Source organism: Hyperoodon ampullatus (assembly GCF_949752795.1).
Source record: "Hyperoodon ampullatus genome assembly, chromosome: 9".
NCBI lineage: Eukaryota > Metazoa > Chordata > Mammalia > Artiodactyla > Ziphiidae > Hyperoodon > Hyperoodon ampullatus.
In genome coordinates this window covers 102,349,239-102,362,047 of record NC_136922.1, presented here as the reverse complement: position 1 = coordinate 102,362,047, position 12,809 = coordinate 102,349,239, and the positions used below count along the sequence as shown (strand labels likewise).

The window sequence follows — 12,809 nt, the reverse complement described above, 5'->3', positions numbered from 1 at the left end:
AAAGATACTAGTCACGATCTCTTGTCTGTGCAAGATCCTTGGAGCGTGTTTCCCTCTGAGACACTGCCTTAGGTTGGGGTCCTTGGAAGCGAAGCCTGAGTCAAGGATTCTGTTCAAGGGGAACGAGTACTGTTGGGAGGTGCTCTCTGGAGAAGGGAAGTGGGAAGTAGGCTCAGGTGGGGGAAGGAGCCAGGGATGTGGTCTCAGCAGGAGCCCAGTGTCGCCTGTTCCCTCGGGAGCCCCGAGCAGATGCTGCACTGGAGCTGGCCCCTCTGGGGTCAGCAGTCACTCGCAGTGGTAGGGGTGGGCTGGGGGCAGCCCCCTGAGCTAGGCAGCTGTGAACCATTAGCAGCCGATGCCCACAATAGCTTGGAAAGGGGATCGAGCGGGGCACACAGCATCCACAGCACACATCCTCTCACTTGGGCGTTATTAGGGTGAGGAAAGTGAGGCTTCGTGATGTTTTGAAGGGGGTCATAAGGTGGGGGCAGAGACCGGGTGGAGGAACTGCTCTGCTTTCTCGGGGCTGGCCTTTTCCTGGGCTTTTCTCTCCTGTGCTGTGTTCTGTGCTAATGGAAAATTCTCATAAAGCCAGGCTGGGCCGGCCAGGTCAGGATGGGCACGGCTGATGAATGCTCTGGTCCCCAGGGCTCGGGTGGGGGGGCGACGGTGGATGGGATCCTGGACCCTGGTGGAGGCATCTCGTCTCTACACCCCACAAGCTGCCTAAGAAAAAACACGCTTCAGTCTGCTCCCTTTGGACAGTAGGGTCGATGGCCTGTCGGAGTCAAAAGGCCCCCCTCAAAGCGGGGGGAAGTGAGGTAGGGAAGACCACCTGCACACACGACGACGGCCTGGGCATCTTGTTAAAAGGCAGTTTCTGGGACTTCCCTGGTGGTCCAGTGCGTAAGACTCTGCACTCCCAACGCAGGGGGCCCGGGTTCGATGCCTGGCCAGGGAACTAGATCCCGCATGCATGCCACCAACTAAAGAGTCTGTGTCCCCAACTAAGACCCGGCGTAGCCAAAATAAATAAATATTTTAAAACAATAATAATAATAATAAACCCATTGCTGTTTTTGTATATATTTTAAAAATGCTATTTCTGATTAGAGTCGGGAGGGGGGCTGTGATCTTGCGGTTATAACAAGCCACCTGGAGTCCACTCACCTGCCTTCTCGCCTCTGGGTTTCCCTGGTGAACCGTCCCTTCCCCACGCACAGACCACGGGCTCCAGGCGGAGCTGACCCTCTCCAGGCGGTGTGTGCCCAGGCCTGGCCGTCCAGCGCGTGGCATTCCCCAGGCCTGGTGCAGCCACTGCCCTGGCAGCAAGCATCAACCGATTCCAGCCGATGAGAGTCAGCCCTGCAAGGGGTTCAGACCATCAGGGCAGGAGCTGAGCCTGAGCTGGCGGAGGGCTCAGCTACTGCCCGCGCCTTCCTGCCCCGCGAGCTGGGGAGGCAGCTGACGTGAGGGAGAGCAGAGCCGGCGTCCCAGTCAAGTCCCTGCCCGTCTCAGTTACGGAGCCTGCGGTTCCCCTTTCTGGTGTTCGTGGATTTGAGTTGAACAAGGATCCTGCCTGATTCACCCCCATCAGCCCCAGGTCTCAAAGACCCTGTCATTGCGTTACTACCACTCAGGACCGTCTTTGGCTGATAGAGACAATCGATGCAGCCCCAAATCGGAATCAAAGAGCAGGGCACAGAAGGAAGGTTCTGGAATGACCTTGGCCATGACCAGGCCCAGGCCCTCACCAGGAACAGGAGGGAAATCGCTCATCCAAGTCTCGGCAACGCGGTGGCAGGCCTGGTGTAACTCCACTCTCCAGAGCATCTTCTGCTGAAGACTCATGGGCTGTGAAGTGAAGTGTCAGCGGCCAGGCCCACCTGCGGCAGGAGACAGTGGCAGGACAATGACGGCAGCCCCTGCCCCTACGTGGGGCTTTGCAGTGCACACAGTGTATATACACACTCATCCGATTCTCACAACCCATGAGGCAGGAGGAGCAGATAAGGAGACCAGAGCCGGGAGAGAGACGTGACCGGCCAGGGCCTCTGGGTGGGGATGGGCCAGCCCTGGAGTGGCCCAGCACTCAGGTGCTGAGGGAAGCACCTCGAAGGTTCTCAGCAGGTCTGCCTCACTGTGCATCGAGCAAGCTGCCGGGGGACTAACCCAAGGGGCCCCAGTATCCATTACCCACATCCAAGTAGCGGTCATTATCCATATCGGGGAGCCTGAGCTGACTCACTGCTGTGGCTTTTGAGCTATGTGACCTTGAACGTAACTCCTCAAGAAATGATGGAGGCGGAGCTGGAGGCCACCTCCCTGCTCCCAGCTGAGCCCCAAATGACCACTCCTCACATGAGCTGATGTTGAGAGAACACTGATTCCCCTTGGTCAGCTCCAGCAAGCGTCAGCAACCTATGGAGACATCCAGCCTGGACAGCCATTGACACACACTCCTGCGGATTCAATGGGGGGATGGTCTCTCCTGTCCCACTTCCCCAAGGAGGGGAGAAACCAAGGCCTCCTGCAGCTGTTATTGCCCAGGAAAGCCAGCCCACAGCCAATAAGATACACTCACCAGAGGACTCACGTCCCTCTCCCCGTCACACCTCCCATCGCCTCCCACCCCACAGCCTCCAGCACTGGACCCACCAGCCAGTCGGCAACTACTTCCTGAGTGTTATGAGCCCAGCCCTGTGCTAGACCCTGCTGGGGTTCAAGAAGGAATGACACAGCCCTTGCCTTCAGGGAGCTCCCAGTCTCAGTGGAGGTTTCACATGCACACGCGCACGTGCGCACACACGGGAAACAGGAGTGCCGTGAGTCCCCTACATACGAACGGGTTCTGTTCCAAGAACATGTTCGTAAGTCCAATTTGTTCACAAGTCCAGCAAAGTTAGCTTAGGTACCCAGCTAACACAACTGGGGGGCAAACTGCAATTTCACTCACGCCTGACGCTGATGGAATGCGCGCTCGCGTCTTTGAAAGTTCGCAATTTGAAGGTTCGTATGTAGGAGACTTACTGCATAAGACTCCACACGAATTTCAGGCGTGTGATAGTGTGTTAACACGGGGACTGTTCAGAGAAGGGCGGAACGTGGGCTTGGTGGTCGGGAAGGCAGCCTGGTAGAGAAGAGGGCCTAGCCGGGGGAGGAGTGGGGCACAGGCCAGAGCAACAGCAGGGGAAGCAGAGGCAGGACCGAGAAGGGAGATGAGAGGAGAAGGGGCATCTGTGAGGGTCCCCCGGGTTGGGCCAAGGATCAGAGAGAAGGAAGTTCCAGAAGCACAGGGCCTCATTTCTCTGACCTCCCCCAGAGCGGCCTGTTATCCCAGAGCCTGGCCTGCGGCAGATGGTAAGAACCTACATGCAAACTGCACTGGAGACAGGAACCCATGGGGGCCTCCTGGCAACCCTGACCAAACCTCAGCTCAGCCCTGGGACCTCTCACCTCAACACAACTCCCCCACGCCCCCCAGCACTCATGTCCCTGGGATTTGACCTACATTTCATGACTAAAGGCCTCTCCCCACCTCCAAGGGTTTCACTAACTATAAACTACCTCATGAAGTCTGGTTGTCATCACAACCCAGCCCCACCCTAGTCCGTCCCACCGTTTCTGATGGGTGGTCCAGTCTGGGGAGGCTGGGGAGCTCCAGGCCAACCTGCGCAGGTGTGAAGCCCGGAGGAGCCCTCACCCTGCTGCTGGCCCGGCACCACCCTCCTCTTGTTCCGCTGTGAAGTCCGGACACACAGAAGCTTGTCTGCGGGCCCGTCTCCCTGCCCGGAGCCAGCGGGCCCCAGCAGGGAGGCTCCACTTGCGCCCCAGCCTTCCCCCTACCCTGCCGAGCAGCAGCCAGGTACAGCCAGAGCACGCAACTGCAAACCAGAGAAGACCAGCCCAGCCCAGCGAGCTTCCAGCAACATCTGGGGAAGGGAAGTGAGGCTCCAGAAACCTGAGGCGCTGTTTGTTAGGTCTGGGAGAAAAGAGTGACTAAAAGAGGCGCCTCCTCAGAATTCTTTATTCCTGAACAAGGGAAGGAGGGGCAGAGGTTGGGGAGGGCAGGGGATGAAATGCTACTCGAATGGAGGCCCTGACCCGGGGCTCTGTGTCAGGTAAGGTAGGAGTGGTGGGTTAGTCCCGGGGCCAAGGATCTCGGCCTGGAGTCCAGGAGCTCCTGGGATGGCTCATAGATTCTTGCATCCACGTGACTATCTGTGTCTTCCTGGGGAGAAGGTTCATAACCTTTGCCATCTCGTCAGAGGGCGTCACGACCCCAAAAGCGTTAAGAACGTTGCTTATGAAAGAGGAGCGAAGCCTGCAGGTATGTGCACACATGGGGGGAGGTCTTGCCTCTGGAGCCGAGTCTGCTACCAACTTGCTGTGTTCTCCTAAGCAATTCGCCTCCCGTCTCTGGTGGGCCAGGCGGGAGCAGAGAGGCAGGCTCCCCACACAGGCTCCATCCCTGCTGCCACGAGAGAGGGGAGGTTTACAGCCAAGCGTCCAGCACGAGCTCTCCTTCGGCTGTGACTCCCAGCAGGTCCGGGGAGTTTTTCCACCAGGGTGCAGAACCTGCCTCCAGTTCCAGGCTCCATCGGTCCCTCTGCTGTCACCTCCCGAGGTAGGTCTTCTTAGGGGACGTGTCCTCATGCCGGGGCACAGGCCCAGGGCCCCATTCCTAGTCACTGTGTCAGATGTGCCTTGCACACAGCCCAGAGGTCCTGTACACTCCTTATCTGTTCACAAAGACAGAGACCAGGGTCAGGTCTGGGGTGGGACGCGGCCCTGCCCAGCCCCCGTCAGCCATCTCTCCAGGGCTAGGAGGGAGCAGTCATGGGCCCCCTGCACCCATCCAGGGCTTTGAGTCCTCTTAGCCCCTACCGAGCACCCAAGGATTACTAATCCCATTTACCAATGAGACAACGTGGCTTCAGGGCACTTGGTGACTGGTTCCAGATGTCCTGGGTCCCGATTTAATCTCTTAATCTCCACCACTAAATACTAGTCCACAGTGAAACAGCCACCTAGGGGCAGCAGGCAGAGGACAACTGATCGCTGAGAAACGCCGTGGCTCTAAGGAAGGGCAGAGGGCAGGGATGGGTCTCCAGCGCTGAGCACGGGGCTGGGCGTGGAACAAGGGCTCTATGAGGGCAGGTCCTCTGCCAGCCCCCCAGCTTCCTTCCTCCCAACCCACTACCCAGGATGCCATGTCCCCTTCAGACACCCACAGCCCCTAGCGATGCCCCTGCCCAGGCTCACATTCCCACATCCCCAAAGTCCCATTTTCCCACCTGTAAGAGCCTCTCTTAACAATGATACAGTAGAAATGAAGGGTCTTCGGGTCCAGAACCCAAAATGAGGTCCAGGCTTCCACCGCTGCACCACTAGCTCCTACATGTGATTTAGGGCCAGCTTGGGTGAGCCTCAGTGTCCTTGTCTGCCAAATGGCTGCGAAGCCCATGCCTCCGAGCATCAACTTGGAATCTGAGGCCCGGGGGACAGGTCCTGGCTTTCCCCCTTCTCTCTGCATGACCTTGGCCAAGCCTCTTGGGGGGCCTCACTTTCTTTTGCCCGGGTGACCCCGGGACCTCAAGTCTCCTGCCCGTCCCACTTCCATCTCTCCCCAGTGCTTCCAGCTGTCCCTGAACTGCACTTGAGATCACTGGGCTCTTCCCATTAAACATCTCAGTGTCCCCTCTCCCTGCCACAAAGTCCTTTGTAGAGCAAATGTGAGCCTCCAAGGTAGGACCCCTGCCTTGGAAACCTTCCACACCCTTGTTCTCCTTATTTGTCCCCAGGACCCAGTTCAAACCATCAAACTGCCTTGGGCGACACCATTCACCTCGCCTCCCAGAGCACTTTGCAGTCTGTCCCCACGAGAGCCGATAAGTCGGCATCACCCTGTAGGAGCGAGCACCCCAGGGGACAGGGCCTGTGGCTGTGCTCTTCCCAAGAGCCCTGCGCAGCACACTGCTTGGCACGCTGGGGCGCTCAATTAACGACGTCACCCTCTCTTGTCTGCTAACAGCAATTACAATCCTCACAATATACCAGGGAGGAGGACCCCTCATCGTTAGCCCCAACTCACAGATAAGCAAACTGGGTCATGAAGTGAAATGACTTCTCAAGGGTACCACATAGTAAGTGCTGGTGCCAGGAGACCCTAGGGGCTGGGGGTGGGCCTGAGGATTGTGGAGAGTACCCTCTCCAGGTCGCTTTCAACTCTGACATTCAGGGAATGAAGAGCTAGTAAGAAGCTAGTCGTAAACCTAAGAGCTCAGTACGCCCCACCTCCCTCACCTGTCCCCACCTGACCCTGAACAAGCCTGAGACGGGCTCTGGCCAGCGCCGGGTCTCACCTGCTCTAAGCCGGGTGGGCCTGCGGAGGAAAACCAGCGCAGGGGCCCAAAGCAGCTGTGTGCAGCCAGCCAGAGGGTCCTGGAGAAGAAGCGGAAGGAGGCGGCCCACTCCTTTGAGACCCCAAGCCAGCCCTCCCCGTCTCCCGGGATCCCAGCCAGAGAGGGGGCCAAAGCCCAGCGCCATCTCCAGAGGTCACGGATGCGGCAGGTCCAGCGCGCATCAGAGCACGCGGCCTAAATGGGCCGCCTGGCCCTCGGGGCCGTGGCCGTGGCTGCGCTGGTGGGTCTTGAGCGAGCCTTCGCGCGCGAAGCTCTTGCCGCAGCGGGCGCAGAAGTAGGGCCTCCGCTCCCCGAAGACGCCGGGGCGGCGCGGGTGCGGTGCGGGCATGCGCGCGTGGGTGCGCTGGTGGTTGAGCAGGAAGCGCGGCTCGCGGAAGCAGCGGCCGCACTGCGCGCACTGGTGCGGCTTCTCGCCGCTGTGGATACGCTGGTGCGTGAGCAGGTTCTGCTTGAGGCTGAAGCAGCGCCCGCACTCGGGGCAGGGGAAGGGCCGCTCGCCCGTGTGGGTGCGCTGATGCACCTCGAGGTTGTGCTTGACGCTGAAGGCCTTGCCGCACTCGGGGCACACGAAGGCGGCCGCGCGGCCCACTCCGGCATGCGCCTTCTGGTGCCGCACCAGGCTGGGCTGCTGCGAGAAGGTCTGGCCGCACAGTGGGCAGCGGTGCGGCTGCTCCTCCGCAGGGTGGTGGATGACCAGGCCTCGATCGTCCCCCAGGCCCTCCTCCCCGTCCCCTGCAGGGGACCTGTCCCCGGAGGACGCCAGTTCGGTCATGGGCACTTCCGGCTGCAATCACCGGCCCCTGGGGAGGCAGAAGCAGAGTAGTCAGGGGGCACCCGAGGATCACCCAGGCCCCAGCCTCAGGGAGGACACTCCCCTGGGCTCCCACGGCTTCCAGAACCCGCCACTCTCCAGTCCTGTTCGAGCCTGTGTCCCCCTGCTGGAATGCCCCTCTTTCTCCTCTACCCCTAATCACATCCTACCCCTCCTGCAGGCCCTTCTAAAAGGACACTTCCTGCTAGAATCCTTCCTTGACCTCTCCAGCCCCTCCTGAGCCACGTGACCCAACCCTATGACCCTCACTCATCACACAGCATGCTGGTCTGTCAGGCCACCTCTGTCTCCCTGCCCTGTGAGCACCTTAAGGACAGAGCTGCTTCCTTTTATGCCCCACATCAAACACTGTGCCTGCCACACACGGCATGGAATAAATGCTGATGAGTAATACTCAGGGACTCCTAGTATTGTAAGTTATACTGAACCTGGATGCGTCTTATCTTTCCAACCAGATTCTCAAGAAGGGGGGTAGGGAGGTGCATCCCCAATCTGGAGGGAAGGGTGGGTCAACAGTGGTTTAAAGATATTTTTGCAAAGCTTCAAAAAAGAAACAAAAGCCCTGTAAACTTGAAAGTAACCTCAGTTAAACATTAAGGCAGCAGCTCTTTGTTTATCAAAATGAGGCATGCCTGTAAAAGGTTTGCAAGTCACTGAACCACAGTGTGAGCTCCCAGAGGGCGGGTCTCAGCTTGATTCCTCTTGGCATCTGGCATCGCCCCAGCAAAGCCTGGCCCAAGGCTGAGGAACACTCAAAGCTCAACAAACACCCCCAAGTTCGGTTCCATCCCGTTCACACTGGTTCTCCTAAGGATCCTCTTTCCCAGGGCACCGTGTTCCTCTTAAATTGTTTCCCACTGTCCTCACAACAGCCCTGAGGAAGGGGCAGGCTTATTGAACCCCATTTTATAGATGGGGAAACTGAGGCTCAGTGAGGCCCACTTACTTGCCCAGGGTCACACAGCAAGGTGAACCAAGACTAGGCCTCAAGTTTCCTGTCAAAAACTCTTTTCAACATAGTAGCTGCTCACCAGCTAAGTTCCCCTCAAAACAAACACACACACACACACACACACACACACACACACACACTAGACCACCACCCTCCTGGCCACCATCACAGAGCCATCAATACCCAAAGGACCACTGCTTCTGGGTCACTGCCTGCGGCCACCACCCTCACGCCTCCCCAAAACCCTAGGCTCCTTCTCCCTAGAGCATAGAGCGCTGGGGCCTGCTCAGAGGGAAGGAGCTGGCCACTCCCCTGCATTCCCCCACACCCAACTGGGAAGCTTGTTGGCCCTTCTCCTGGTCCTCCATGCAGACCTTCTCCACACTTCCAGATCTCTCTGCTAACCACAAGCTCAGTGGACCTATTGGCAGAGTGGGGTCCCAGAGGCACCCCCTCTGTCACCCCCTACCCTCAGGCTGGGGTGGAACACCACTCACCCAGGGGAAGGGGACAAGTACTACTTGCAATAGACCCCACCCACAAGTCTTTCCCCAGGCAGCTGCATGGACGTTTGCAAGGACAGATCATCACCGTCCCCTTGGCCAATCTCAGCCCGGCCTTGTCTCTGGGCAGCCTCCCCACTCTCCCAGCTATACCCCTGACCAAGGGCCCCGCCCGCCGAGAGGGTCCAAGGCCATGGCCCCCCTGTCTCCCCCAGGTTCCTCCATCCCATCCCACACTCACAGACCAGGCTGCGCCCCAGTTCCTCCGGCCTCCAGCAGTGGCTCTTTCCTCGAGTCTGCGCTGCCCAAGGCAAATACGGTAACTCTCCGCAGCGCCTCCCGCGCCCCTTCTCCCTCACCCTCATAAAGACGGCCAGCCTCCCGCACCGCTGTTCTTTTCAAATAGCGGCATTAATCAAAAGAGCTGACCCCACCCACCCGACCCCCCCGCGCACAGCCTTGCCAATTCCTGAGGCCGGAGCGATCCTGGAGAAATATGGTAAACTCTGCGTCGCAACCCCACCCCCACTAAAATATGTAGGCCTCCCACTCTGCTGCAGCAACCCACCCCATTCCGCTGCAAGCCCCGGCTCCCTTAGGGAATTCATGCAACCCACGCCCTCCCGCTCCCGCAGCGCCCGGGGGGAACCACGCAACCCTGGATAAATACATAATTAAGTCGCTGCGCTTGCCACTCCCGGAAAGGGTCTGCGCGGCTCCAGGCAAATACGGTAGCGCGGCTGTAGTGACCCGCCCCCAGGGGACGGCACTGGCCTCGGTAAATACGGTAATCTCCCGCCGAGGCCCCAGCCCTGGCCTGGCCCGGGACTCACGTGGTGCCGCCTCCCCAGCCCTCCGTCTCCTCCGCAGCGCCGCAGTCGCCGACGTCGCCGCAGCCGCACAGCAGCCCCGTGAGGCTGGGAGGTCTAACTCGCCAACAACCTGGCTGGCGGAACAAGGAGGGCTGCGAGCCCAGCGCCCGCCGGGACAGGAGAGGGAACCAGGCGGGGGCCGGTCCGGGGGCAGAACGCCCCAAGGGCCGGGTCGCCCCAACTCCCCCCGGGCCCCCTGCCCCGGCCATTCCCGGTTCAGGATTCCCCTAGGCCCCAGTTCAGCAGTTAGAGCCTCATCCTCACCTCCCTCATCCCACGGCAGGGCTAGCCTGGTCAGGCCCGCAAACTGACCCCAGCGCCTAGGAAACTGGGTCTGGGGGTGCTGGAGGGACAGAGCCTTTCCTTGCAAGAGAGAGAAGGGAGTGAACGCAGGAACGCCCCCGGCAGAGCCTTTCTGAGCAGGGGTTTCATGGGTGGGAGACAAGAGCCCACCCTACCATATGGCTCGGGTTATGCTATCGGGATGAATGGGGGAATAGAGGAGACACTTATACCCCTACGGTCCAGTCCTCTTCAGAAGTCAGCCCATTATAGTCAAGACAAAGATATCCTGTGAAAGCCATTTATAACACCCAGGGGAACCAGTTGGCGTGGACAGGGCGGGGCTGAATTCGTTTCCAAATGTCATTTAATAATGCCCCTTACTTATATATTACTTCTCTTATTACAATGTCCTTTGTCATATATTATCTCGCGGGAGCCTTCCAATAATCATGTACCGTCTAAGTTATACAGGTATTATTATCCCATTTCATAGATGGGAAAGTAAAATAAAATTGAAACACAGAGCAGCTCCCCCACCCTCCCTACTCCCCTGAGACCCTCAGCGCTAAGTGGCAGAGCTCAGTGGAAAGGTCGGCCCAGCTCACTCTCCCGGCATCACTCTGGTGTCTCGACCTGCAAACAGAAACAGTGTGCCGACCGGGATGAGAGGTAATCATCTCATCCAGAGTGAGAAAATGCCTCCAAATTTACATTTTATAGACAAAGAAACTGAAGCTGGAGAAGGAAAATGATTTTTTTAATTAAAAGTGCTAGAGGGGGCTTCCCTGGTGGCACAGTGGTTAAAAATCCATCTGCCAATGCAGGGGACACGGGTTCGAGCCCTGGTCCAGGAAGATCCCACATGCCGCGGAGCAACTAAGCCCGTGTGCCACAACTACTGAGCCTGTGCTCTAGAGCCCACGAGCCACAACTACTGAAGCCCGCGTGCCTAGAGCCGGTGCTCCGCAACAAGAGAAGCCACCGCAATGAGAATTCCACACACCGCAACGAAGAGTAGCCCCCGCTTGCTGCAACTAGAGAAAGGCTGCGCACAGCCAAAAATAATAAATAAATAAAATAAATAAATTAAACAAAATAATAATGCAAATTTGGCTGGCCCAGTGTAGTATATAAGTAAGCTTACAATAATTTTTTTTTTTTTTTTTTTTTTTAAAAAGAGTGCTAGAGGAACATCAGCTAGCCTTTTCTTCCCCGGCCCTCTGTAGCTGCCAGGTGGATGAAGCAGCTGGGATTCCGGAAGGTCCAGGCAGGGCTCCTTACAGCAGACAGTGGATATGGCTGTTAGGGTGGCATTATCCCTGATGAAGGGCTCTAGAAGACACAGGCCTCCCAGCCTCAGGAGGTCCCTCCTGCAACTCTGCAGGCGCCCAGTGTGCCTTTCAGAGCCTGGGAAATGAATTCCAGGTGGGGTCCAACCCTCGGAGTAAAACCAATCCCTTTCTCCCGACACCAGACCTGAAGGTCAGGCCTGCCAGCTTTCACAGCTCGCCCTGTGGACCAGTCCATCTCAGCAGGTCCACCCTGGGTCACTGTCAGCCTCTCAAGGACCCATCCCACCCCTACCCCCATCCATGCTGCTCCTGTAGCCCCTCACCAAGGTATGTGGAGCTTCATGAGTGAGACATCCCAAGGAGACTGGTATTTCAAATAGATGCAACAGGGAAGGAATTCTGGGAAGCCCAAAGAAATGAATCCACCAGGATAGATGTTTACCCCAGGGCGCTCTCCTGGCATTGACAAAAGGATCCCCTAACCACTGATGATAACCCATACCCACACTCCGCCCCGGGGCCTGTGGAGCTTGGTTCATGGAACAGCCATGCCTCCCAGCTCTCCAGCTCCTGTTGCAAAAGTTGTCACCTGCCAGAGGGACCAGCTTTCATCCCTCCTGCAGGCTGCAGGAGAAATGGGGACACTTAGTAAATGACCAGATTTTTTCAAAGGCAAAATCAATAATATACCTGAGGATGTCACCTATATTTTTAGCAGCATTTTCTAGGTAACCTGTGCCAACATAGAAAGGAACACAGCTGGGGACAGGGGAGGGGGAAGCCGACAACACCACCTATAACTCATCTCTCTCAGTGGGAATGCCAAGGGCTCTGGGAGGCCTCCATCCCCTGCTCTGCCTGTGTGTGGGGGGGACTTCTGCTGAGTCACTTCGTTTCTCTGCTTTCATACACATACACTCCCACACGCATCTTCCCTTCCGTTTTCACGTGCTGTGGTGAGCACAACAGAATGGAAGCGCGGAAACATTCTGCAAATGCAGCCATGCTTCTTCGCACAGGCAGGGCCAGAGGCTGGCATGGCGATCCCCACCACTCCACAAGGCTCATGTGACAGCTGCACTCTGGCCCCTAACAAAGGCCTGGGCTTCTCACAGCCAAGAACAGCTGGCCGGTGACCTCATTCTGGGAAGAGGCATGTGCAGCTCAGCCGAGTCCTGCCCAGGGCACTGTATTCCCTCCCCCACCTCCAGGGTACACCGGCTGGACAAACGATCCCCCAGTACTCTTCTGGACCCGCATGGTCCCTCGCAGAGATCAGCCTGGTCATCCTCTGGCTTCCCTGGCTCTGGGCTGCATCCCCAGGGCTTCTGCACTCAGCTAGGTGACCATGCTGCCCCCCACCAGCTCCTCCCATCTCCCCAGATTGGACAGTGATCCCTAACCTCCCTCCCTAAGGCACCTGTGCTGACTTCAAATAGGGATTTAGCTCACTTTTGTTTTCCCACCAGGTCCTGAGCTTCAAAGGGCAGGGACTGTGTTTTCAGCATCTCTGTATCCCAAGTGCCCAGCATATCATAGGCCCTTGGTCAATGTCTGCTGAATGAATGAATGCACGTCTGCAGATTCCACCTAAGAGTGGTGGAGGGAAAAGGTGGCCCCTTGGCCAGCAGGTGTGCCGATGTAATGT

General features: G+C 57.7%; 1 protein-coding gene across 1 annotated transcript; it reads right to left on the bottom strand.

Moving 5' to 3' along the window:
* Positions 1–6,585: 6,585 nt before the first annotated feature.
* On the bottom strand, positions 6,586–7,197 carry LOC307058049 (uncharacterized protein; the record flags this gene model as incomplete). The annotated part of the gene is made up of 1 exon (XM_079711372.1): positions 6,586–7,197. The coding sequence occupies one exon, from the start codon at positions 7,195–7,197 to the stop codon at positions 6,586–6,588; it is 612 nt and encodes a 203-aa protein (XP_079567498.1).
* Between the last annotated feature and the right edge of the window lie 5,612 nt (positions 7,198–12,809).